The 27348-nt window shown below is 42.3% G+C and overlaps 1 protein-coding gene across 1 annotated transcript in view; it reads right to left on the bottom strand.

Annotated features, from left to right (window-relative positions):
• Nucleotides 1-23003, bottom strand: part of plekhg3 (pleckstrin homology and RhoGEF domain containing G3) — a 64684-nt gene extending 41681 nt beyond the window's left edge. The window contains exons 1-2 of the mRNA XM_023973880.2: nt 22645-23003; nt 9296-9792 (exon numbers count right to left, since the gene is read on the bottom strand). Of these exons, the coding sequence (XP_023829648.1) occupies nt 9296-9792; nt 22645-22852 (705 nt within the window). The 5' untranslated portion in view covers nt 22853-23003. The remainder of the gene's footprint in view (nt 1-9295; nt 9793-22644) is intronic.
• Between the last annotated feature and the right edge of the window lie 4345 nt (nt 23004-27348).

Below are 27348 nucleotides of genomic sequence, written 5' to 3'. Positions count from 1 at the left end.
GTTTTTGAAGGACACAACATTGTGCAGTCTGGTGAATTGAGGTTAGATAAAACTAAACAAAAGCTTATTCTTTACAAGTACACACACAGGTGGGCGGGTGCACGTACATCAGTCTCTGTGTTCATCTTCCAATGCAAATCTTCATTGGAATAGTTCATTACACAATGACGTGTGCAAATTTCCCTTTATCCAAAAACACACTTACCTATTCCTTCTTAAATACACAAAACGTGTTATTCAACAGATGCACATGATCTCAAGGCTTATCTTAGAGTATGTACTGTACCAATTTACTTACACAAACACACACACACGGGCACAAACACACACACACACACCCAAAAGGGCACACACACACACATACACAAAGGGCACACATACGGGCACAAACACACTCCCCAAAAGGACACACACACACATTCTGGAACGTACGCACAACAAGTGTAAACTAGGCTGTGGTGGAGGCATGTTAGATTACAGTTGATCTGAAAAGCAGTCAAGTTATAATCAGCAAAGCAGATCAGACCTCAGATGTAGGATTAGCTCAGAATGTTCAGCCGTCTATTTACACTTTCATTACTAAATCCAACACACACCACTCCACACTGTTAGTATCTAAACAGTTACTTCCCCCCACGAAATAAAGCAAGATACTAATATCAATATGTTTTAGTTGGATTTCCTTCTCAGTTGGGATGTGGAATTGGAGACAAGTGGGAGGGGAGTTGCTGTGTGGGAGATAGAATGATGGTCAAAGATAAAAGTTGTAAAAAAATGTTTGAATAAAGTCTAAATAAAACATAGTGTCATTCAAATGTATTTGTCACTAAATGGCAGTGTTTTTACAACTAATGCCAGTTTGCTTGAGGCTGATGCCGTGCAGGTGTTTGTACACATGCATATACACACACTCTCATTCAAATAAACACATACAAGAACACACACATACATGTAATAGCGCCAGACATGCACACAAACATATACAGTTGGCATTGCTGTTATAGTTTTAGTTCTCCTTGATGTCTTTTGTTGGAAATTTATTTTAATTTTATATTTATTTTTTGCATTGTTGTTTGCTGTTTTCTTCTGTCTTTTCCTTTTGTCTCTTTAGTTCATTCTCTTGGTTGTTGGTGCATTGGGTGGGTTCTTGGGGGTGGGGAATGAAATGAATTGAATATTTTTTTTCCTGGGGGGGGGCTATGGGAGGGGTCTTGAATGGTTGAGGGACAGCTATTGAGGAACTGTGGGGGGGATCTTGGAGGGTTCTGGTTCACGTTGTTTGGCCTGGTGGTAGATCGGTCAACATGCCCTTGAGCAGGGCATTGACCCTGGATGCTTCTGTGTGACGCTCTGAATGGGAATCTGTTGGATGACTGGTATGATGTAGTTGTTGAGCGGCTTCACTGCAAGTATATTGTTCGTTTCGAATATTCAATAAATAAAATTTTAAAAACACATTTACCTATTCCCTCTTAAATACACAAAACGTGTTATTCAACAGATGCACATGATCTCAAGGTTGATCATAGAGTATGTACTGTACCAATTTACTTACACAAACACACACACATAGGCACCTACACACATGGGAACACACACACACAGGTACCTACACACATGGGAACACACACACAGGTACCTACACACATAGGTACCTACACACACACACATACGGGCACAAACACACTCCCCAAAAGGGCACACACACACATATTCGGGAACGTACGCACAAACAAGTGTAAACTAGGCTGTGGTGGAGGCATGTTAGATTACAGTTGATCTGAAAAGCAGTCAAGGTATAATCAGCAAAGCAGATCAGACCTCAGATGTAGGATTAGCTCAGAATGTTCAGCCGTCTATTTACACTTTCATTAGTAAATCCAACACACACCACTCCACACTGTTAGTATCTAAACAGTTACTTCCCCCCACGAAATAAAGCAAGATACTAATATCAACATGTTTTAGTTTGATTTCCTGCTTGATCACGGGTTATCGTTTAGCGCCCCCCCCCTTCTGTTCAATGTCTGCAACTCTTCCCTGGTGGCTCACTGAGGGAGGTCTCCTTTTCCCTTACTCCCTGTAAATCAAGGCTTTCCTCAGTCTAAAATCAGACAACCTGCTCCTTGGGGACTACTTTCTCTCATCTATTCAACACATGCTGGTGATGTAGACAGACACACACACATACACATATATACACACACTCATATATATAAGAAAGAAAGGAGAGAGAGAGAAAAATAGAGAAAGAGAGCGAGAGAAAGTGAGAGCGAGCGCGAGCGAGAGCGAGCGAGAGCGAGCGAAAGAGAGAGAGCGAAAGAGAGAGAGCGAAAGAGAGAGAAATAGAGAAAGAAAGAGAGAGAAAGAAAGACTTGTTTTCCTCCTCATGGGAGGAAGCAAACTTTCTAGAGTGAAGTGTGTTAGTGTTTCCTTCTCTCCTTGCTTCTCTGTCATATTAATGCTCATGGGACAAGAGCATGCAGGCCAACAATGGAAAGGATACATATTGGGCTAAGTTAGCATCGCTCACTGATGCCACCTTCCCAGAGACCTAAAATACTGGACGACCCCAGGCTAGCGCTAATGTCGGTGGCTTCAAGGGTATGCTGTATGGTTGGGAACACTGGTTTGAATCTCGAGTCGACCGTGGCAGAGAAGGATCCTGTTACATATGGTTGAATGGATAATGAGGTAGGGTGGGGTAGTGGTTGGAGTCGTGCCTGAATACACTGACCTATTTGGTGCAAACGTATACGAGTCAGCATACTTCAACAAAAACGTACATCACGAATTTTAACGAATGAATACACAGGCAATCCACACCCCAATGGGGTTATGGTATCCGCTCATCAAATACAGTGGAGAAATGGTGTCAGTGGAGATGTCATTTACAGCACATATCAAAACTATTATGTGGACTAAAGCCCACGGTGAAATCAGTTCTTTCTGCTTCGACGGAAAAGTCAACATTCTCCCGAATGTGGAACACCGCTTCGGATTTTGTGTTACACCGCTCATTTTCCAATCTTACGGATTTACCTCACCGAGGCATAGTTTTGCTAAAACATTTCCAAGTTCACAGGGAAATTCCAGCTCATGCGAAACCCGCGCACGTACAATGTATCGTTTTACATCTCTGAGCCGGTTAAAGAGGCTCGAATGAAAATCAAACCAGGCACCATGGCCAGCACCCAAAACCCACAAACGTCAAAGAGGGAATTGTGAGAGAAAATACTGAGTAGTAAGTATGGGTTTTCTCTATGGTTGAATGAATGGTCAGGTAAGATCCTGGACGATTGTGAAGTCATATTTTTTTGGAGGGGGGGCTAGTATAGGAGTGCCCAGGGTTGGCGCTGTGTGGTTAGTTAAATAGATTTAAGGACCCTGCCTCTGTTGTTTGATATCTATAGAGAGGCCCTCCCTTGCATCCTCCAACAACTCAAGCTTGAAGATAATTTTTTTTGTCATTTCAGTGAGAAAGTAAAAAAGGTGTCTTGTGCCTTTCACACATAAATCAACCCATGCACGTTACCACTGATAACATTTGTTTGACTTAATTGAAGAACCTGCTAAGTCAGAGATACTATAACAGTCTGCAGCACCCGGCCTCACCCTACTAGAATCTGAAGTCAAATGTCTACTGATGATCTGGTGCTTCTGTCACCAACCAAGGAGGGCCTACAGCAGCACCTAGATCTTCTGCACATATTCTGTCAGACCTAAATCTCAGTAAGACAAAAATAATGGTGTTCCAAAAAAGGTCCAGTTGCCAGGACCACAAATACAAATTCCATCAAGACACCATTGCCCTAGAGCAAACAAAAAACTATACATACCTCGGCCTAAACATCAGCGCCACAGGTAACTTCCACAAAGCTGTGAACGAACTGAGAGACAAGGCAAGAAGGGACTTCTATGTCATCAAAAGGAACATACAATTTGACATACCAATTAGAATCTGGCTAAAAATACTTCAATCAGTTATAGAACCCATTGCCCTTTATGGTTGTGAGGTCTGTGGTCCGCTCACCAACCAAGAATGCACAAAATGGGACAAACACCAAATTAAAGACTCTGCAAGAATATCCTCTGTGTACAACGTAAAACACCAAATAACGCATGCAGACCAGAATTAGGCCGATACCAGCTAATTATCAAAATCCAGAAAAGAGCCGCAAAATTCCCTATAGAGCGATGAACTTGGAGAAGAGTCCCCTAAGCAAGCTGGCCTTGGGGCTCTGTTCACAAACACAAACAGACTCCACAGAGCCCCAGGACAGCAACACAATTAGACTCAACCAACTCATGAGAAAACAAAAAGATACGTAATTACTTGACACACTGGAAAGAATTTACAAAAACAACAGAGAGTACACTATGGCAGAATACCTGACCACTGTAACTGACCCAAACTTAAGGAAAGCTTTTACTATGTACAGACTCAGTAAGCACAGCCTAGCTATTGAGAAAGGCTGCCGTAGGCAGACCTGGCTCTCAAAATGAGGTGGAAACTGAGCTGCACTTCCTAACCTCCTGCCAAATGTATGACCATATTGGAGACATATATTTCCCTCAGATTACACAGATCCAAAGTATTTGAAAACACAATTTTTATGAAGTCCCCTACCTACTGGGTAAAATACCACAGTGTGCCATCACAGCAACAAGATTTGTGACCTGTTGCCACAAGAAAAGAGCAACCAGTGACCAATGCCATTGTAAATACAACACATATTTACGTTTATTTATTTTCCCTTTTGTACTTTAACTATTTGCACATCGCTACAACACTGTATATTGACATAATGACATTTGAAATGTCTTTATTCTTTTGGAACTTCTGTGAATGTAATGTTTACTGTTCATTTGTATTGAACTGCTTTGGCAATGTTCACATATGTTTCCCATGCCAATAAAGCTGTTCAATTGAATTGATACACTACAGTGATATAATGACAAGTCTGAGCAGATGCTTCTAAACCTCTACTTGTGAGGTAGTCAAGTACCAACTCCAGCCTAACATGCTAACAAAGACTTTCAGCCAGACGGGCAAATACTGAGCTAGAGCATTGATGTATAGTGTGGGGTCAAGGTCATGAAGTAGGAGGAACTTTCCCCCAGAGACACTAATAAAGGTCAGTTTAGCATTTTCCCACATAATGGATTGAGGGATGGTGCTCACCCTAGACTTGTGCATACAGGCAACTTTTACCCAGCGCAGGAACGACAGTATGGGACTACTTCTGAGGCAGACTTGGGTCATTGATACTTTGCATCAATGAGAATGTGTTCAGTGAATTTACGTGGTAAATATATATTTTTTAAGAATAAAAAACACAACCATATGACCTCTGTTGAGACAGAGAGGGATATTTCTGTGCCCCGATTGGCTAATCTGAGGTTCTGAGCTGTAATTTCATAGGTTTACTATGTTGATGGATCAGTTGCCACGCAAATGACATGTGAGATAGTATTAGCGACCTTCAGGAACTCTGTATACAATGTCAAGTTAGCCGAGAGCTCTTCTACAGACAGAAATCAGTTACTTGAGTGGGATCTTGCTCTTTTTTTAAATGTCTAATTCTGGATAGCCGCCTTTTGGGCACTCATGACTTTGTCAAGCTTCAAGTACCCCAACCCCAACCGTAACCCAATCAAGTACTCCAACCCTAGCCAAATCAAGTACTCCAACCCTAGCCAAATCAAGTACTCCAACCCTAACCCAATCAAGTGACTTCCAACCCCTAACCCAATCAAGCTACTCCAACCCTAACCCAATCAAGTACTCCAACCCTAAACCCAATCAAGTACTCCAACCCTAACCCAATCAAGTACTCCAACCCTAACCAATCAAGTACTCCAACCCTAACCCAATCAAGTACTCCAACCTAACCCAATCAAGTACCCAACCCTAACCAATCAAGTACTCCAACCCTCCAAATCAAGTACTCCAACCCTAACCCAAATCAAGTACTCCAACCTAACCCAATCAAGTACTCCAACCCTAACCCAATCAAGTACTCCAACCCTAGCCAAATCAAGTACTCCAACCCTAACCCAATCAAGTACTCCAACCCTAACCCAATCAAGTACTCCAACCCTAACCCAAATCAAGACTCCAACCCTAGCCAAATCAAGTACTCCAACCCTAGCCAAAGTCAAGTACTCCAACCCTAACCCAATCAAGTACTCCAACCCTAACCCTAGCCCAATCAAGTACTCCAACCCTAACCCAACCAAGTAACCAATGGATTTCAGGACAAAAAAGGTGAAGAAATGCAAAGCACTGACTCTACTACTTCAAATAAATGTGATGGTAACAAATGGTATGTTGTAGAGCTGGGCCATTTGGACAAAAATCCATATCAAGATAAGTGTAATATAAAAAATAAAAACATCTATGGTAAGACAACTACCACTATTTTAAATGTTGTGGTTATCATTGTCCCCTTATTTTATTTGAAACATCACTTTCCTCTAGTAAAGGATACTATTTGTTATTATGAATATCAGTAAAATGTCCTTGATAATGGTCGGTCCGGTCAGTATCGATCATTTTCGGTCAGCTACATAAGTCATTCCAGAGTATCATCCTGGTCCTTTAAAATGAAACAGTGCTACAGTTTCAAGATGTCATTTATCATAGGAGGATGAGAAAACATTCACTCATTTAGGTATTCATGGAATACATTTTCATATGATTGCAATTTCTAAGAGTACGGTGTCTAGCTAAAAAAATATATATATACACAATTATCGAGAGGAAGACATGCATGAGAGAATGAGTGTGTGAGCAGCCATTGTACAATCCTTTTCTCAGCAGGATTTGCTTGACTGAGCTGTCGACTGATGGGTGTGTGAGTGTGTATTAAAAGCATAGTATGTGTGTACAGTATGTAAGTGTTCTGCTTAAGCGTGGTGTGTGTGTGTGTCTAAACCACAGCTGGTCTGGAATAACAGAGCACACTCCTTTGTAACACTATACCAGCATGGTGTGTGTACGCGTACATGAAATCTAATTTTATTGGCCACATACTCATATGTATATACTGTATTTTATACCATCTTGCCAATGCCGCTCCGTCAGATGCTCATCCATATATTTATATGTATATATTCTTATTCCATCCCTTTACTTAGATTTGTTAGATATTAGGTTTTGTTGTGGAATTTGTTAGATATTACCTGTTAGATACTGCTGCACTGTCGGATCTAGAAGCATAAGCATTTCGCTACACTCACAATAACGTCTGCTAACCGTGTGCAGGTGACCAATAACGTCTGCTAACCGTGTGCATGTGACCAATAACGTCTGCTAACCCTGTGCATGTGACCAATAACATCTGCTAACCGTGTGCATGTGACCAATAACATCTGCTAACCGTGTGCATGTGACCAATAACATCTGCTAACCGTGTGCATGTGACCAATAACATCTGCTAACCATGTGTATCTGACCAATAACATCTGCTAACCATGTGCATGTGACCAATACAATTTGATATGGCAGATGTTATTGTGGGTGTAGCAAAATGCTTGTGTTCCTAGCTCCAACAGTGCAGTAGTATCTAACTAAATGCTTGTGTTTCTAGCTCCAACAGTGCAGTAGTATCTAACTAAATGCTTGTGTTCCTAGCTCCAACAGTGCAGCAGTATCTAACTAAATGCTTGTGTTCCTAGCTTCAACAATGCAGTAGTATCTAACTAAATGCTTGTGTTTCTAGCTCCAACAGTGCAGTAGTATCTAACTAAATGCTTGTGTTCCTAGCTCCAACAGTGCAGTAGTATCTAACTAAATGCTTGTGTTTCTAGCTCCAACAGCGCAGTAGTATCTAAGTAAATGCTTGTGTTCCTAGCTCCAACAGTGCAGTATTATCTAACAATTCACAACAATACGCACAAATCTAAACGTAAAAGAATGGAATTAAGAAATCTATAACTATTAGGTTGAGCAATGTCGGAGTGGCATTGACTAAAATACAGTAGAACAGGAAACAGTATATACATATGAGATGAGTAAAGCAGTATGTAAACACTATTGCGACTGTGTGTGTTCACCGACTAGTTAATGGCGTTTGCAAAGTTGTCATATTTGGATTATGTTTGATGAATCATTCTGTGCAGTGCATAATGTACACATAATCTCCACATGCAGCATCCTGTATGGAAGAAGACATTGACTTGTCTGCTTAAGGACCGGCATGATCCTCCAGTCAAGACCCATTGTTATGTAAGGAGATGATCCCGCAGCATTAGTCTTAAAGGGTTAATAATAGTAACCCAGTGACGTCACACCTGGTATCCATGGATTCCTATCTCCACCCACTGATAATAAGTCATTGATAAAAGTCAAAATGTTCAAGTCAGTTCCATACAGTCGAGAGAACTGGCTGAAATGGAGTGGCATGTGGTTAAATGTGGTCACAAGCCTTGACACGCGAAGAAGAAACAGGTGGTCGCGCTGCAGTCTCTTTCGCACACAAACAAACCTGCTAAGCCCCCTATGCTGCACTGATCTGACCACGCTAACTGGATTTGCCATTTAAGTGAATGACAGCTCTCCAGCGACGCTCTTTTGGAGTTACTCAAATTGCTTGAGATTGAAGGATTCAACTCAGCATGAGGCCTTCCTACTGCCGACAACCAAATCCTCGCAGCTATCTATGAATAGCCCAGCCAATCACCCGACTTGAGACCAGATGAAAGACCCTTGTTTACATTGTCAATCTCTTTGGTCCACACAATGCAATGGTTTACAAACATGCCTTAAAATGTGATTTTATGAGCATTGTCATCCCAGACACAACACAGTAAATCTGAGACTGTCCTTCAGACTGACCTCTCTTTGTTTGTGCCTAGCCTTAAGTTTAGGCCAATCATGGGAATGGCTTGGCAGATGGGGCGTGCTAATGGGACTTGGACCCTCGTGTGACACGTCTAAGGGGTTGTGAAGAGAAAGCCCACCTGTCACAGGCAAACATCCCAGGCCTGCCCGCCAGTGTCCCTCACGCTAGGGGTGCCTTTTCTACACCCGCAAGTGCATTAATCAGTTTTCATTGCGATATTTCACATAAACAGCCTACTCACTATACACAGAACTGTTATGATTTGACCACCAGCAGTGTATAGAGGGATAATGGAAAATTCTGTATAGGCAAAACTTTGACTGAGCTCTTTTGCAATAAAGACATTTCCCTGCAACTGTACAGGCAAACCAACAAATACCAAGGTCAATTTGACTGTGTAATGCATGGAAGCGCTTTAAAAGCAAAGAGGACACTTTGTCACGTACCTCCACGATGCTGCGCAGATCCCTCACGTACATACGCTCCGTCTCGATGATCTCCATGACCACCCGGTCCAAGTAGGTGATCTTGGGGTTGGGCGCCATAGTTATGGCTGCGAAGGGCGATAACGGGGGCGTGTGGCGGGTGCTGGCAGCCCGCGAGGGCGTGGCAGTGTTGTTGTTAAACTGGTCGAACTTCCCGCCACGAGAGACCAGTCCTTCCCCAGAAGGGTCCGCCGTATCGGGGTGCTGGCGGTCCTGATCGCCGACGTCAACCGGAGGATTCAGCTCCAAGTCGATGTCGTCTCCGGTAGGGGGCACGGTGCCGCCAGGTGGAGGCGGAGCGGGGCTGTCGTCCCGGGACGAACCGGACCCCGAGGACAAGGTGGAGACCAGGCTCACGGGGCGCTGGCCAGCGGAGGGGAAGTCGGAGCAGTCGGAGGGCGTGGCGGAGGGTGCCCGCTCATTACTACTGATGGAGGCGGTGGACAAACGGGGGGATTCTGGAAGGAGAAGAGGACAGGGAGTTAGGGAAAACGGATGTACATTCTGACTGACATTGGTGGAATTCATTGTGATTGGTCATCCAACGGTGGGAAAAGCTCATCCACCAAATCACATATTCAACTCGCCTGAGTTTTCTGAAGCAAAATCAAAGATGACTAAAGAGCAAGGCATCACTTGACCAATCAACTGGACAAGTCTCTCACTGAGAAATAGCAGAGCAAAGATGCCTTGTGATTGCTTCACGAGAAATGTACCATTAATGGACCCCTATTGACATCGTACAGCAACTGAAGTTTCCTATCAAGAAGAGAGATTTGGAGAGGTGTAAATCAGTGCAGTATCCCACTATTTATAAGATGGCTACTTGTCCAGGCATATTCTGCTAAATAAAATGTATCCACCTGATTAAATACCGCGTGTAAACAAGTTGGCTTCACTCAATTTGTTTTGAGAGCTGCAATTATGATTCACTGGTCAGGAGAAGAACATCTTATGCTTCAATACAGTGCAGAATCCATTGATATAGTGCCTATCATAACTATTTAAAGTGGGATTAAAATGGATTTGTCATTTTTTGTCAACAATCTACACAAAAGTGGAAGAAACATCACTTTATTTTTTAAAGATGAAAAATATCACATTAATTTACCTTGATTAAAAAAGTATTCACCCCCTGAGTCAATACATGTTAGAAACCCTTTTAGCAGCGATGACAGCTGACTCTTATTAGGTAAATCGCGAAGAGCTTTGCACACCTGGATTGTGCAATATTTGCCAATTTTTCTTTTTAACATTTTTCAAGCTCTGTTAAGGTGTTGGGGATCATGGCTAGACAGCAATTATCAAGTCTTGCCATAGATTTTCAAGCAGATTTAAGTCAAAACTGTTCACTCTCTTCTTGGTAAGACACGCCACTGTAGATTTGGCCTTGTGTTGTAGGTTTTTGTCCTGCTGAAAGGTTAAAAATGTTAAAAAGAAAAATTGCTTTGTTATTATGGGGTATTGTGTGTAGATTGATGAGGGAAAAAAACTTTAATCCATTTTAGAATACGGCTGTAACGTAACAAAACGTGGAAAAAGTCAAGGGGTCTGAATACACTGTACATTACATTATATATACTACACTAAATAAACTATGAGTATTAATACTTATGATAAACTGTATATACTACATACAATACAAGTACTGAGATACAGCAGAGTACCAAAACTGTTCACAAAATGAAGACAACGGAATGTGACACCATGTTCTGGTTTTGATGTACTGTTGCTCATGAGGAAATGACTGACTAAGCAATTTACGATAGATTAACTTTACAATAGCAGGTTTCCTTTTCTGGCTTCTCCCTGAAGCCTGACCCATTCAACATAAATTCAGATGATCTTATTCATGTTGATTTTTCTCATTTCCAAAACGTAACCAATGGATTAGCTAACCCTGCTTTTGGAATAACGGATAGATTTTCTTTCAGCATTAAAGCCTGTGTATTCCATCAGAGAATTATTATTTATTTATTTTAATTTAAAGGGAGGGAAATCTCCTGGGAACTGGAGAAGGGACATGTTTTAGGTGTGTACCAGAACAAAGGACCGACCCCACATTTGAACAGCCTGGTCATGCTGAGGATGGCCTTAAAAAGGTAAGCTGAACCTAAAACTGTGGTGAAGGGCATCTCAGCCTCAAGTATTACAAAGGACCTCTGTTAGGTCATCCTAAAATGTGCCTGAATTAAAACACCACATCCTCTGGAAAATCCAGAAATCCAGTAATTTCCTTCTGGATCAGTGGGAGCTTTTCCATTCTAAACTAAGGAATTTTGTGTTAACATTGGGACAGAAACAGTTGGTGGAAAAGTCATGGTGGACTTGGGAGACTTCCGAGCTGCCCACTTCGCTTGATGAGCTGAGAGTTTGAGCAGTGGTCATTTTACAGAATGGCCACGCTCTGAGGTCGATCTTAAGGCATCGGGGTCCTCACCCCATAAAGTCTTCAGATACTAACAAGGCCATAGTGGTAAAGACAGCGCTGCTATGATAATACAGTATACGACTTCAGCTTCCATTAAAGGTTGAAGGAAACATTTAACAGATGATCTCTCAATGACCATATTGGGCCTATTCATGTATGCACTGTATATCATATTTTGATTATATATCGTATAGTTCCAGTAGACAAGCACATAAATATACATATGCCAAAGCAAATAACGAAACATACAGGTAATGACTGCTTTGTTATTTTACAACGCAAATGACATTGCATGAGTTCCTCACTTTGAACGCCTCATCAGCTGGAAAGCACCCTCAGGCTTTGTTTGTGTGACTAGTTGCTTGGTAACTATCATTTCATAACTGAACGGAGGGAAATGTATGCCACAGTTTTATAATATAAGCAAATCACTTACCATGACATGACCCATTTTGTTCACTCCACAGGATGAGCCCATGTCATCAAATAGTTACATAATTGATGTATGATTATGTCATTGCAAAAACAAGAGTGCTTCCCGAGAAAAAGATTAAGAGAAATTACAGAATTACTACACACCCTGTGAGGTGTCATACATTCCCAAACAACATAAGCAACCTAAAATATCAACATTTGCAATCACATGCCAGAACCTCACACCATGAAAGCATTAGCGACCTCTACTTAATTGCATCATCTCTGCAAATCCTATTTAAAGTGCTGCCATTCCAAAGAGCCCAAAACATCTGCCACAAACTAAAACATTAGAACAACATACTGTAAATCGTGTCAGTTTGAACCGCTGGAAAATTCATTGAAGACAGCAGACCAAAAACAAAGACACTGTAGCTTCCTCAAAACACCAGCAGGCAAACACACAAGACATTCCACAGCTGTTAACAAGGGTCAGACATAAATTGGTTTCTGGTGGAAGACTGTTCTTGAACCATAACATGTTTCTGCATGTTGACTCCCTGATGAGCGAAGAGGAAACAGGATATGACTAAGGGGAAGATCATTTATTGACATAGTAAGCTTATCGATAAAGCTATGAGAGTAATACGATCCCTTAGTCACAAAACACAAACAATATATTTATTTTATTTAGCCTTTATTTAACTAGGCATGTCAGATAAGAACAAATTCTTATATATAAGAATGAATAGAAATGCATTGTGGGTATGTATTCCAAGTTGTGTGTCAATATGGACATTGGAACAGAGAATCATAAAATCAGCCTATAAGGAACATGACTGAGCGAATTATAACTTCGTATTTGATCTGAAATGACCTACCTACTTGGAGAACTGGCTATGAACAAATCAATCGCGGTCAGGAACATGGTCAAACAGTCACATATGATACCAAGTAGGGATGCACGATATATCGTTGAACATGTTAATGTTCCGATGTTAAAAACCGATGTCAATGCTACCGTGCATATCTATATAACGTAGGTACATGACGTAATGACGTCAAGTAAATTGTCGCGCTACACGTGCAACACAGCATTCCTAACCTAGCCCAAGATGGCCGCCGTTTTATGGTCTCCTAACCAATTGTGCTATTATGTTGTTTTATTCGCGATATATGTAAATTATTTTGTACGTGTTTCTGCAACCGTATCTTACGGCAGAAAATTGCTTCTGGATATCAGGACAGCCGATCACTCACCTCGGATTAGACAAAGATTTTTTCAACAACAAGCAGGACTCACACGATATTCTCCAAACACCCCACAGGGCAGACATCCCAATTATTCGCAAAAGGAAGCGATGCAGAGGACGAAGAGCCGGATGCCTCGTCCGGACCCGCAAAAGGCGAGTAGGAAAGCTGCCGTTACCGTCAATACTACTCGCCAACGTGCAATCATTGGACAATAAACTAGACGAGGTACGATCACGAATATCCTACCAACGCAACATCAAAAACTGTAATATCCTATGTTTCACGGAATCGTGGCTGAATGACGACATGGATATTCAGCTAGCAGTATATACGCTGCACCGGCAGGATAGAACAGCACACTCCGGTAAGACGAGGGGGGTTGGTCTTTGCATATTTGTAAACAACAGCTGGTGCACGAAATCTAAGGAAGTCTCTAGACTTTGCTCGCCTGAAGTAGAGTATATTGTGATAAATTGCAGGCCACACTACTTGCCTAGAGAGTTCTCAGCTATACTTTTCGTGCCTGTTTATTTACCACCACAAACAGATGCTGGCACTAAAACCGCACTCAGTCAGCTGTATAAGGAAATAAGCAAACAGGAAACAACTCACCCAGAGGCGGCGCTCCTAGTGGCCGGAGACTTTAATGCAGGGAAACTTAAATCAGTTCTACCAAATCTCTATCAACATGTCACATGTGCAACGAGGGAAAATAATTCTAGATCACCTGTACTCCACACAGAGATGCATACAAAGCTCTTCCTCGCCCTCCATTTGGTAAATCCGACCGCAACTCTATCCTCCTGATTCCTGCTTACAAGCAAAAATTAAGGCAGGAAGCACCAGTGACTCGGTCTATAAAAAAGTGGTCAGATGAAGCAGATGCTAAACTACAGGACTGTTTTGCTATCACAGACTGGAACATGTTCCGGGATTCTTCCGATGACATTGAGGAATACACCACATCAGTCACATCAGGCTTAATCAATAAGTGCATTGAGGACGTCGTCCCCACAGTGACTGTAGGTACATACCCCAACCAGAAGCCATGGATTACAGGCAACATTCGCACTGCGCTAAAGGGTAGAGCTGCCACTTTCAAGGTGCGGGACTCTAACCCGGAAGCTTACAAGAAATCCCGCTATGCCCTGCGACAAACCATCAAACAGGCAAAGCATCAATACAGGGCTAAGATTGAATCATACTGCACCGGCTCCGACACACGTCGGATGTGGCAGGGCTTGCAAACTATTACAGACTACAAAGGGAAGCACAGCCGCGAGCTGCCCAGTGACACAAGCCTACCAGACAAGCTAAATCACTTCTATGTTCGCTTTGAGGCAAGCAACACTGAGGCATGCATGTGAGCATCAGCTGTTCCGGACGACTGTGTGATCACGCTCTCCGTAGCAGACGTGAGTAAGACTTTTTAACAGGTCAACATACGCGGGGCCAGACGGATTACCAGGACGTGTGCTCCGGGCATGTGCTGACCAACTGGCAAGTGTCTTCACTGACATTTTCAACATGCCCCTGACTGAGTCTGTAATACCAACATGTTTCAAGCAGACCACCATAGTCCCTGTGCCCAAGAACACAAAGGCAACCTGTTTAAATGACTACAGACCTGTAGCACTCACGTCTGTAGCCATGACGTGCTTTGAAAAGGCTGGTAATGGCTCACATCAACACTATTACCCGAGAAACCCTAGACCGACTCCAATTTGCATACCGCCCAAACAGATCAACAGATGATGCAATCTCTATTGCACTCCACACTGCCTTTTCCCACCTGGACAAAAGGAACACCTATGTGAGAATGCTATTCATTGACTACAGCTCAGCGTTCAACACCATAGTACCCTCAAAGCTCATCACTAAGCTAAGGAACCTGGGACTAAACACCTCCCTCTGCAACTGGATCCTGGACTTCCTGACGTGCCGCCCCCAGGTGGTGAGGGATCTGCCGCGCTGATCCTCAACACTGGAGCTCCCCAGGGGTGCGTGCTCAGTCCCCTCCTGTACTCCCTGTTCACCCACGACTGCATGGCCAGGCATGCCTCCAACACCATCATTAAGTTGGCAGACGACACAACAGTGGTAGACCTGATCACCGACAACAACGAGACAGCCTATAGGGAGGAGTTCAGAGACCTGGCCGGGTGGTGCCAGAATAACAACTTATCCCTCAACGTAACCAAGACTAAGGAGATGATTGTGGACAGGAAAAGGAGCACCGAGCACGTCCCCATTCTCATCGACGGGGCTGTAGTGGAGCAGGTTGAGAGCTTCAAATTCCTTGGTGTCCACATCAACAACAAACTAGAATGGTCCAAACACACCAAGACAGTCGTGAAGAGGGCACGACAAAGCCTATTCCCCCTCAGGAAACTAAAAAGATTTGGCATGGGTCCTGAGATCCTCAAAAGGTTCTACAGCTGCAACATCGAGAGCATCCTGACCGGTTGCATCACTGCCTGGTACGGCAATTGCTCGGCCTCTGACCGCAAGGCACTTCAGAGGGTAGTGCGTACGGCCCAGTACATCACTGGGGCAAAGCTGCCTGCCATCCAGGACCTCTACACCAGGCGGTGTCAGAGGAAGGCCCTAAAAATTGTCAAAGACCCCAGCCACCCCAGTCATAGACTGTTCTCTCTACTACCGCATGGCAAGCGGTACCGGAGTGCCAAGTCTAGGACAAAAAGGCTTCCCAATAGTTTTTACGCCCAAGCCATAAGACTCCTGAACAGGTAACCAAAAGGTTACCCGGACTATTTGCATTGTGTGCCCCCCCAACCCGCCTTTTTTACACTGCTGCTACTCTCTGTTCATCATATATGCATAGGCACTTTAACCATACCTACATGTACATACTACCTCAATAAGCCTGACTAACCGGTGTCTGTATATAGCCTTGCTACTGTTATTTTCAAATGTCTTTACTTACCTACACACACACACATTTTTTCGCACTATTGGTTAGAGCCTGTAAGTAAGCATTTCACTGTAAGGTCTACCTGTTGTATTCGGCGCACGTGACAAATAAACTTTGATTTGATTGTCTGCTGTGTGGATCGAACAGTCATTTGAAAGAGTAAGAACTTTTCAGAGAGACAACTCAAAGGTGAAGTCCATTAAAGCCAACAGAAAGGAATTCATTGCCCTTGACAACCAACCGTTCTCTATCGTGGGTGATGTTGGCTTTCGTCGACCGGTCGAGCACCGGTACACACTACCAAGTGCGCTATTTTGCAGATGTTGCCCTACCTCAGTTGCACAGTAATTGCGTCACTGCTATTAGCTTCACAACATACATACTATGGAACGCCGTTTAGGTCTTTACGTGTCAAAAAAGAGAGTAGCACTGTCAAAGCTGTACAAAAAAGAAGTCTGCAAACAAGCAAACACCGGCCACGAACGACATATTTACAATACCGCGTTGGTAATAAAGCATAATTTGTTCGACCGCAACTTCTGGGGTAGCTAGCTTTAGCTTGGTACCTAGCTAGCACCAATACAACCAGCCTGAAAACAATGACTAGTAGAAACTGCAGTCATTTTCATTATTCTTAGCAATGATTTTGGAATCCTTGTGAGTAAGTATTAGCTAGGTTGCCAGTTGTTGTGCGCCTCTTGAAATTGAACTTCAGTTCATGAAAATAAATAGCTAGCCAGCTACTTAACCCTGTTGCCCAAAGCTAACATCATAAGCAGCCAGCTAGCTTCATAAGGTTAGTGATGCTCGACCGGACCGGGTTGTGAAGCTAGCCACAATAAGGATTAGGCACAAGTGGAATTTACGGTTTGCCTTCAAAGTATGTCATTGACAGTGATGCAAATGAATACAAATAGTAGAATTATGCCATACTTTTATTTTGAAAAGTCCACTATTGTGGCTAATCCTTATTGTGGCTAGCTTCACAAAGATGGGTCCGACCACCATTAATCAAATAAGAACTGTCTTATGAATGAGGGTTATTTTAGATGACACCGAGCTATATAGTTAACTAGCTAACTATAGCTAGCTATGTTTTTGGGGAAGAACATTGTTTGCATCCATGAGCTAGCTAGCTTTTTTTTAATGACCAGCACTGTAGGTACGCAAGACAACTTTACCAGCATCATAGCATACGTATCGGTGAATCGTTGTGATGGTGTAATCAATGTGTAATAACTACATAAATTCATGAACACATTAAATTATTATTTGACGTGGAGTCATATTCAAGTCCTGATTGGTCAACAAGCTTATTTGACACGTTTGACACCCAAACGGCATTCCATAGAAATCCTGGTTGAGAATGAAACTGAACAACGAAACAGCACAGCAAGTAAGTGAAAGAAATAGGTTTTCATTATGTTTTACTGGTAATGGGGACATACGTAAATGACAACCAAATAACTTTTTGGTCAGTGTGGTGTGTGTGTATGTAACCTTTATTTAACTAGGCAAGTCAGTTAAGAACAAATTCTTATTTACAGTGACGGCCCGGACGATGCTGGGCAAATTGTGCGCCGCCCTATGGAACTCCCAATCACGCCTGGATTCAAACCAGGGACTGTAGTGACGCCTCATGCACTGAGATGCAGTGCCTTAGAACGCTGCGTCCATGTGTGTGTTAACTATTTAACTGTACAAGAACGCTTAAAAATTTTAAATATCGGTATCGTTTTGTTTTGGCAAGGAAAATAAGATATCGGTATCGGCCAAAAATGTCATATCAGTGCATCACTAATACCAAGACTTACTAAAAACATCTAGGGCCAGTTACCCAGACTCTGCCCAACTCCGCCTAGTCCTGAACTAAAAAGCATGAAAGTGCTTCTTAATCCAAGACTAGTCTAAGTTTTCTTCCACTCGAACACAGAGCATGAAATTGAGTAACGGGAAATCATATCTGTGATGAAGATGAGCCGACATGAAGATCACAGGACAAACTCGAAAGAGACTGACTTTTCTGTTTGTATGAAGGAGACAACTTTCCCACGGGAGTGTCAAGCATCAGGATCCATTCTCCTCATGGGTGTTAACCATTAACGCTCAATTAAATCATTGTTAAATCATCCATTCGTGACAAGATTAGCATGTTTTCCCCTATTAGACTGCTCTGCAATGCAGTAGATCAGCCTTTGTAGCTTTTACATCAAGTTTCCACAATAGAATAATATCATATGATCCATTCCTGTCTTGGGAGTCAATGGTTAGCGTCATCGCACTATAACCTCATTGTCAGATCATCATTGCACAATAATCATCCATCTACATTATAAGCGGGTATGTTATGACATTAGCACATCTTCTGCATGCCAAATCATTGAGTCAGATGAATTGATTGTAATACATGGAGACGGATCATACAGAAAACCAAAGATTGATTCGTTGGTATTTTTTTGAAATTAAGTTTGATTGAGCTTTGCTTTCTAGCACGCAAAAAAATATATATACATGGACATACCCACTAACCAGTCCGGAGACAGTTCTGTAATACATTTGTACAGGACTGAGCCTGAGTTCCTACCTGGGGGGGGAGAATAGACAAAGACATTCAAACATGGAGTCATGCCAAAATATATAACTGTAGAGTTCATCAGCACTTAGCAAATCAGTAAGCCTAATGTACAAAAAGGGATATAGCATTACATTGGTACACATACCCCTATCAAACATGGAGCAACTTGTGACTATCGGTTAGCAGAGCAACACTTAATAAACTCTGACAGCAGCAGCAATAGCAGAGTGAAGAGATGGGTGTATAGAGAGGATTATGTGTAGATTTTGATTATTTACCCACCCTCTCCCCCTACGCTTAACCCTCCCATTGACTCGTTAAACCCCCTGGTCAAGGTCAGGCCTTGTTGTAGGAGCGAAGTCCAGCACCGATACAATTCCCTTTTTCCGGTGCATTCTCCTAGTCCCAGGGCGCACACTTTGAAAGAAAACATTTTCAAACCGGTAACGTCCGTCTCCAGCCAGCCAGTCAGCCTTGAGAGGCAGTGGCTGGACTTTCACCTACACACAAACACAGCCGTTGGTTTAAGTACTACCAGTACGGAGCCACACGGGCATTCACACACATTTAGGACCTGTCCCCACTACGAGAGGAAGGAGTGTGAGGAGCGGATTGGCAAAAGAGATTTCATATTACATCCTTACCGCACGTTTTGGCTGGCAAAGCCTTATTTTTGTGGTCCGCAGCTCAAATTGACCGTAAATATCACAGTAGTCACTAGCCAATCAGCACAAACTATTCAACAACAACATTTATTCTTAAACATATCATTCTATTAAATAATGCAACAAAACGATATTACACGATTGAATAATGCAACAATCCACAAGCATGTGCAGACAATTAAATGGTTTCTTTCATCGTCCATACACATTCAATTAGCAAGCAAACTAACAACATGCTTCGCGATCAAGTAACGTTAGCAGATGAATGAATGTTTCCACCTCCCATACGAATATAAAAGTACAAAAAAGTTATCATACAGCATCCTTCAAAACAGTATTATAATATAGGCTACACAGCTAGGTAACATTAGCTAGCTAGCTAAACAAAATAATTTCTGCATCCTCACATAAACATGCTTGCTATAGCTGAATGCTGACATTTAGCTGAACCATAGCTATATAGGAGCTCCTATAGGCTTACACTAGCTACCATATTAAAGTGAGCCTGGAACAAACCAAGCATCATTTGATCAATATCATGGATGTCATTATATGAGGTAAAATCAAATTGGGAGGGGTTGCTTCTTGCCCAGACCTCAGTGGCTTAGTGCTATGGACGCTCATTCCTGCCACCGCAAACAACTAAAATGTTGATAATATCTAAAAAATTTGAGATAGTTCCTCAAAATGTAGATAGAACATACATATAGGATATGCTTCTTAATTTGTAACATTATGTGGAGATTTTGATCTATTTATCCACGTTGCAAAGATTAGCACAGTAGGGCCGCCAGCAAACGTGTGGCGAGCTCGCATTTGCCCCCAAAAATATTGACACAAAAGCGTTGAAAAGAGGGACAAAGTACTGTTGATTAGACTGATTTACCTCATGACTTGTTAACTCGTGCACAATGAATCTGTCCTTCAGTCTGATCAACTGTAGCCTTCTGATAACCACAGCTGCAGGCAGCCTAGAGAAGCCTATGCCCTACTGTATATTCCCCTCTGGCCAGGGGAAACGAAGCGGTAACGTCATGTATTTATGTCTAAGCTATGTATATATATAGCCTAAAATACATCAATTTATTTCTGTTAAGAGAAAATGTGAATATGATCAAATTTGGTTTATATTCAAACTTTGGGTAGCTAGGCTACCTAGACCTTAAATCAATCAAAAATTACCCAATCGTGATGTCATACTGTGCAACGTTTTAACTACAGATGCAAAGACCTACACAACGCAACCCTGCATAAAGCAAGCTCAACCCGGTTAGTTCGATTAATTAATCGCAGTTGTTGTTTTAGTGTATTTTTTTAAACCACATGACCTGATTAGAAAGAAAAATAGGTCAAATCATACATAGCCTATATAAAACTGTTTTACAGCTGATTTTTTACTATGTCATACCCTACAACTAGGGTCCAGAGTTTTCCCTGGTTAGGTTAGCCTACCTAGGTAACACTCTGTGCCCCAGGAAAACACTCCTGTGGAGACACCTTTGAAAATCACCACACAATGCTACAAATGAAGAAACACATCCAATAAGTATGGTCTACTATCTCAACATATTTGTATTTTGAGATACTATATATTTGTTTTACTATATTACTGGTGGAAAAGGCTTCCATACAGTGCAGTCAAGAAAACAATCTAAATAAACACTTGAGATTTAAAGCTACAATTTCAGAATGTAACAGTCTGTTACTACAATTTCAGAATGTAACAGTCTGTTACTACAATTTCAGAATGTAACAGTCTGTTACTACATTTCAGAATGTAACAGTCTGTTACTACAATTTCAGAATGTAACAGTCTGTTACTACAATTTCAGAATGTAACAGTCTGTTACTACAATTTTTTGCAAAAAGTCTAGTAAGTGTGAAGACCCTCTTAAACAAAATACTGTATTATGGTGAACATCCAAACAGTGACTTTCAATTATTAATAAGGAGTCAATCAATGTGTGCATACACGCAAAGGAGACATACTGTACGTATAGTGTAGAATGAAACCGTAGAATGAAATACGAACGTGTACGCAAGCACTCAAACCTATCCAAACACTATAAATCAAAATTAAGTCATTTCTCCATGCACACAGACATAATTCTCAACGCAGACACAGTCTCAGGCATGTGGTGACATCTTTGAACTAGCGTTTACATATATAAATCACAGGCTAGTATAAATACAAATCTTACTCCTGTAAACCCCATTCATGTAGACGGGCACCAACCCATGTTCAGCATTTTCATGGTGAATAATTATTTCACCTGGAGGGGGGGTCCAGGCTTTCTAAGAGATCCAGCTACGACTCCCCTAATACCAGTTGGGATACGACTGTAAACAATCATTATGATTCATATAAATTCTAAAATCAAATAACCTCTGCACCGTTAAAATATAAGTGCCTTCTTTGCGAAGTGGAGCACATCTGGAAAAGGTTCCCTGACCACCGCTGTGCCGTGAACTCACAAATCAACCAGCAGGCGCTTATAAAGCCGCGGGACTTAACCACCACTCCGGAGACTGAGACTGCCATGGATACCGGCTTCGGTCCCATGGATACCGGCTTCGGTCCCATGGATACCGGCTTCGGTCCCATAGATACAGACTTTGGTCTCTGAAAACAGCCCACTGGCTTTCTCCAAAGCATCCCAGAGGTCCTGTCTCTTGGGCTTCCTATAAGTAGGGAGAAGCTGCAATATCATGCTGACAAGAAATAATGCAGACTCCATTGATTGCAGCAATCTTAGTGTTGGTGCTGATTCTTTAAAAAAAAATCCCATTATAGTGGAAGTGAATGGCGATCAGAACCAGTGGTATGTGAAGAAAGATGAAGGAAGAACAAAGGTTCACAGATTTTACAATATGTCAACAAGCAGTATCAGGTTTTAAAATCTTGACCTCATTGCTTCCCCCCTAAAACAAAGTAATCCTTGGGAGCGTTGTAAGGGAACTAAGACAGAATGTGAACATCGTAAATATGAACAGAGAATACTACCATCCAACAATTTCCAGAGGTCGAGGACTCACCGAACCAACGGGTTAACTTGCGGTTGAATCTGTTCAGGAGCCTTCTCTCCTCCCAGGCGCTCCGGAGGGTGGCCACCTCCATGCCCGGTCTGAAGGCGACCCCCCAGGTTTTGTCCTTGGACCGACCCAGAGTGCTCATGGCTCTCTTTTGCTTCCCACACACCGAGTGCACTGACCTGCTGGACTGACCCACTCCAGGCCACTTCATGGGGTACTAAACTTGAGTGCCAGGTCGTCTCGAAAACACTTCTTAACAAGGTGCAGTCTTACACAAACCCATGGAGGTAAAAGTACTGAGCAGTGTTCCCGGTGGGAGCTTCAGACATACTCCTCTACAGCTCCACAAGTGGAAGGCAACTGAGGAAGCCACCTGGACTTGCCGCTCCCACAACACTCACACACGCCCATTTGAACCAGGGAGGGTGTAAGGTGTCAAACGCAAAGTATGACCATAAGAGAAAGAGAGGAAGGGAGGTTGGAGGAAAGGGAGGGAGGGAGGTTGAAGAAAAGGAGGTTAGATTGTGATTGCAAGAATGCACAGCATGTAACGTTATCTCCCTTCCCAGCCTTGGCTTCCACAAGAGACTTGTCCCTCGCCCCCTCCTCCCTCTCTCGTTCCACCTCTCCGCGGAGAGGAGTGGTTGCCTAGGGAGGCAGTGCCTCGGCTCTCAGAACAATAACACCCAGTGTCTGAGGAATATTGCTGCACACAGAGAAACAGCATCGAATGAGAAATATATATATATTTTTAATTAAAAAATAAATGGTGCAGAAGTAGCTACATAGAATGAAATGAATTATATTTCTATCCTAATCAACCAAAGGGTGAGAAGAATTTGGCATCATAATACTATTCTCAAACCAGGAGTAGACAAGACCAGTTGTTGGTCTGAGCTCAGTGGAAAAGAGCCAAGGGCAGTACCAGGTGAAATGATAGTGAACCATGCCATATCTAAACATAGTGCATAACAACAATAAGACGAATGGAATGTAGAACATGAGAACAGTCCTTTTACATTCTATACAGTGACAACTGCAACTTTCATACAGGCCCATTGATAGGCCACTGAAGGTGGTATTATGATGCCTAATGGCTGCCGTGGTATCACCCAGGTCGGTGTGTTAGCGGAGTTTTCACCATACAGTGTAACGTAAAGCTCTGGAAAAGCGCTGGGTATCCTAGTCCAGTGCCTAGTCAGTTGTACAACTGAACGCATTCAACCGGAATTTGTCTTCCGCTTTTAAATATCGTTCTGCCCTTGAGCAAGGCAGTTACACCGGAGAGCTGCTGTTGTTGTGGGTTGTTACTGTGCTGACTCATAACCTCACCTACACCGTGGCATGTCATGTCACGGCAGAGATGTGGGCAGTGCGGTGGTGCCCACCTCTGTTACTCATAACACATCCTTTCCAACCCCTGTTCTTTTTCAACACTAAGTTTTAGAAGACCATTCCCTTTTCTGTGCGTAGGGTCAGAGGAAGCCGTGGACTGAGTGCTCTTTCCCTGCTGAACCTGTCGGTTTGAAGTCCGTCCTTATTTCTCTCTGACCTATGAGCGGCTTTGAAGTGGCAGGGAATCCTTGGGAATGTGAAATGGCACAGGCTGAGCGTGGGCATAGGGGGGGGTCACTGCTTGATGTGTGTGAGTTGTGTGTGTTTGACTCATTTGGTAAACACACACACACACCTCAAATACTGTCCTTCACTATCCACTCAGGCAGTGAATACCCAGTGTTTCCCCTATACGACTAAAACTAGCCACCTAACGCCCTCCCTGGTTCAAATGGTGTGTATATGACTGTTGTGGGAGTCCATGTGGCTTCTGCCGCTGCTAAATTTATAATTTGAGACGGTAAAATGTTTTCAGTGTAAACTTAAACGACTAAAACTAGATTTAAAGTATGTGGAAAACATTATGGACCTATATGTTTTTAATAAGATCATCTTTGAGAACTAACAATCTCATAAATAAAAACGTGCCTGTCAGGGAGAATTTAAAATACCAAAAATGACATGGCATGGTGCCCCATTGATTTTGTTATAACGTTTGAGTCACTCCGATAGCATAAGAACGCCGCAAAAGCCATGGCAAAAAGTGTAGAACTGCAGGAAATAAGCTTTAAAACTGTAAAATTGTTCTCTCCACCCCATGGCAAAATATGTAAAATTTGCAGGAAATGTGCTTTAACCCTTTACACTCGTACCCGTATAGGGGTTGAAAATGGGCACTGATAAACGGCTAAATTGGAATGGCGTGGCTGTTCAGTAACATGCTATACATGTCAGAGCTCGGGCTCTGCGATTCACAGCGCTGTATGGGTTTTGACTGACAGCCGTTCTGAACTTGAGCTCCTCCCACAACAAAAAGTTCCCCCATCCCTCCAACTAAATTGGGCAACTTTTGGAAATGTTTTGTTGTCCGAGCGAGGGGGAATGCTGTTAATTAAGAGGACTATGTATTTTGAAAGATGAGACGTTGAGGGTTATAAAAAATACCACTTTGATGTCATACAAGCAAGCCAAACAGTCCAAATGTGCACGTCACTTTTCCATATCATAAAACTCATATACAAGGTGTCAACATTTATGATCACTATGTTGATGTACAGTTAGTTACCTGATGACAAGGTGTCATAACCCTGGACAGAATGAGCCAGTTTGCCTCTCACTCAAACCCTCGTCATTTTTTGTTTGTCTAAGGTTGCACCTACCCCACATTTCCAATTAATATTCTTATCATGCTCCTGAATGTATCCAAAGTATGTTCTGATTTTGTTATCAACAAATGGAGAGAAAAGTTGAGTAAATCTAAAAAGGCATATAAAATCAACAGTGTAATGTTTGGATTCAGTCTTGTCAACTGTCCTTACCTTTGGTCTAATAATTTTACCATGGTTATGCATTTCATATTTATTCTGTAAGAAACATTCAAAATGTAGCTCTATCCATAAAAGCCAATTCCCACAAGTATAAAGGGTTAAAACAGTAAAATGTTGTCTCTGGGCATGCCTTGCCAGTAATACTTAACGAGTGGGGGCATTTAGGATTATTCTTAGATGGCATTGCTGAGAAGGGTAGATGACGTAAGTGCCCGTTGAAAGCCTAATTCATTTAAAGTGAGCTTTGGAAATCAGATAAGTGACTCTAAAGAGAGCCCAAATGGTTCATCTTTAAAGGGCAATTCCGCCAATTTTCAACATTATATTCATTATCTCCCGCACCATACCAGTGTCCACACAGGTGAAAACTAGGCGATTCTATGATCTGAGGTTAAAAAGAGAAGAAAAGGCCCAAAAAATGCTTCTCTGTGACATCACAKGGTAGGATTAAAAGTAAGAAAACAATGATTTTCAAAACCAAAACTAGTTTCTAGCTCGAGGGAGGGCATTTTCTTGCTCCCCACGTCCTCGCGACTCTCGTAGTGTTTGAAAATCACTTTTTAAAATGTTTTAATTTTTGACGTCATCGGGTAGAACATTTTTTACTTCATTTATTTTTCTACAAGACGTAGAACTGCACCGTTTTCACATGTGTAGAAACTGGTATTGTGCTGGAGATGATATTAAGATGGCTGCCATTTAGCAAGCTCCGACCCAAGTTTGCTATTATGTGATTATTTTGTTGTTTATTTTTACTCTATTTTCACGAAATGTATCTGTTATTATTTCTTACAACTGACAAGAACTCTTGAACATCAGATAGGCAGTAATATACCCCAATTCCAGCTTCTACTTCGACTTCTCTGCCCTGGGCTCTCATAATTCCAACACAATTTTGGGCTACCCAAGAAGAAAAACGCAGGCGTTACAGAGGCAAGAGAGGGGGGATCCTGTTGAGATTTAGGCGAAGGGAAAACCGGCCAACTCTTCCATATATTCTACTGGCTAATAAACATTACTTGAAAAGATGGATGACCTCTGATCGTGGATTTGCTACCAACGGGACTCTCGGAACTTCAATATTTCTTTGCTTTTCAGAAACATGGCTCTCGGACAAAATACCTCCCATAACCTAGATAGTTTGTGTGTATGCATTGATATGTAGGCAACGTGTGCCTTTAAAAAAACATATGTAGTGCTGTTCTTGTATATTAATGTTGTGTATTAAGATATGTTACATGTTTTGTGTGGACCCCATAAAGAGTCGCTGCTGCTTTTGCAACAGCTAATGGGGATCCTAATAAAATACCTAAACCAAAAAAATACCAAAGGCTATCCAAATCGCTGGACTCTCCATTCACCAGGCGGACAGGACAGTGGAGTTGGGGGAATCAGTGGGGGGTTGCCTCTTCATCAACGCCAACGGGTGTGCTAATACCCGTGTGGCGGAAGTGATGAACCCCCATCTTGGAATACCTGATGGTCAAATGTCAACCCTTCTAGCTCCCAAGGGAGTTTTCAGCTGTTATCGTGACTGCTGTATACATTCCACCTCAGGACAAGAAAAAATAACAAGCTGGTGCTTAACGAATTGTATAAGGCTATAAACAAAGCAGGAAAACCTACACCCAGAGGCTGCCTTTCTGGTTGCCGGTTATTTTAATTCGCCGTCATTAAGACACGTGACACCCAACTTCCATCAACACACCACTAGGGGCGATAAAGTCCTAAACCACTGTTATTCTACCCACAAGCATTCATACAAGGCCCTCCCTCGTCCGCCATTCGGCAAATCAGATCATGACTCCGTATTCTTGCTTCCTGT

This window comes from Salvelinus sp. IW2-2015, linkage group LG28 (genome assembly GCF_002910315.2).
Source record: "Salvelinus sp. IW2-2015 linkage group LG28, ASM291031v2, whole genome shotgun sequence".
NCBI lineage: Eukaryota > Metazoa > Chordata > Actinopteri > Salmoniformes > Salmonidae > Salvelinus > Salvelinus sp. IW2-2015.
Note: the sequence above shows the minus strand (reverse complement) of the source record. Positions and strands in the feature narration are given on the sequence as shown.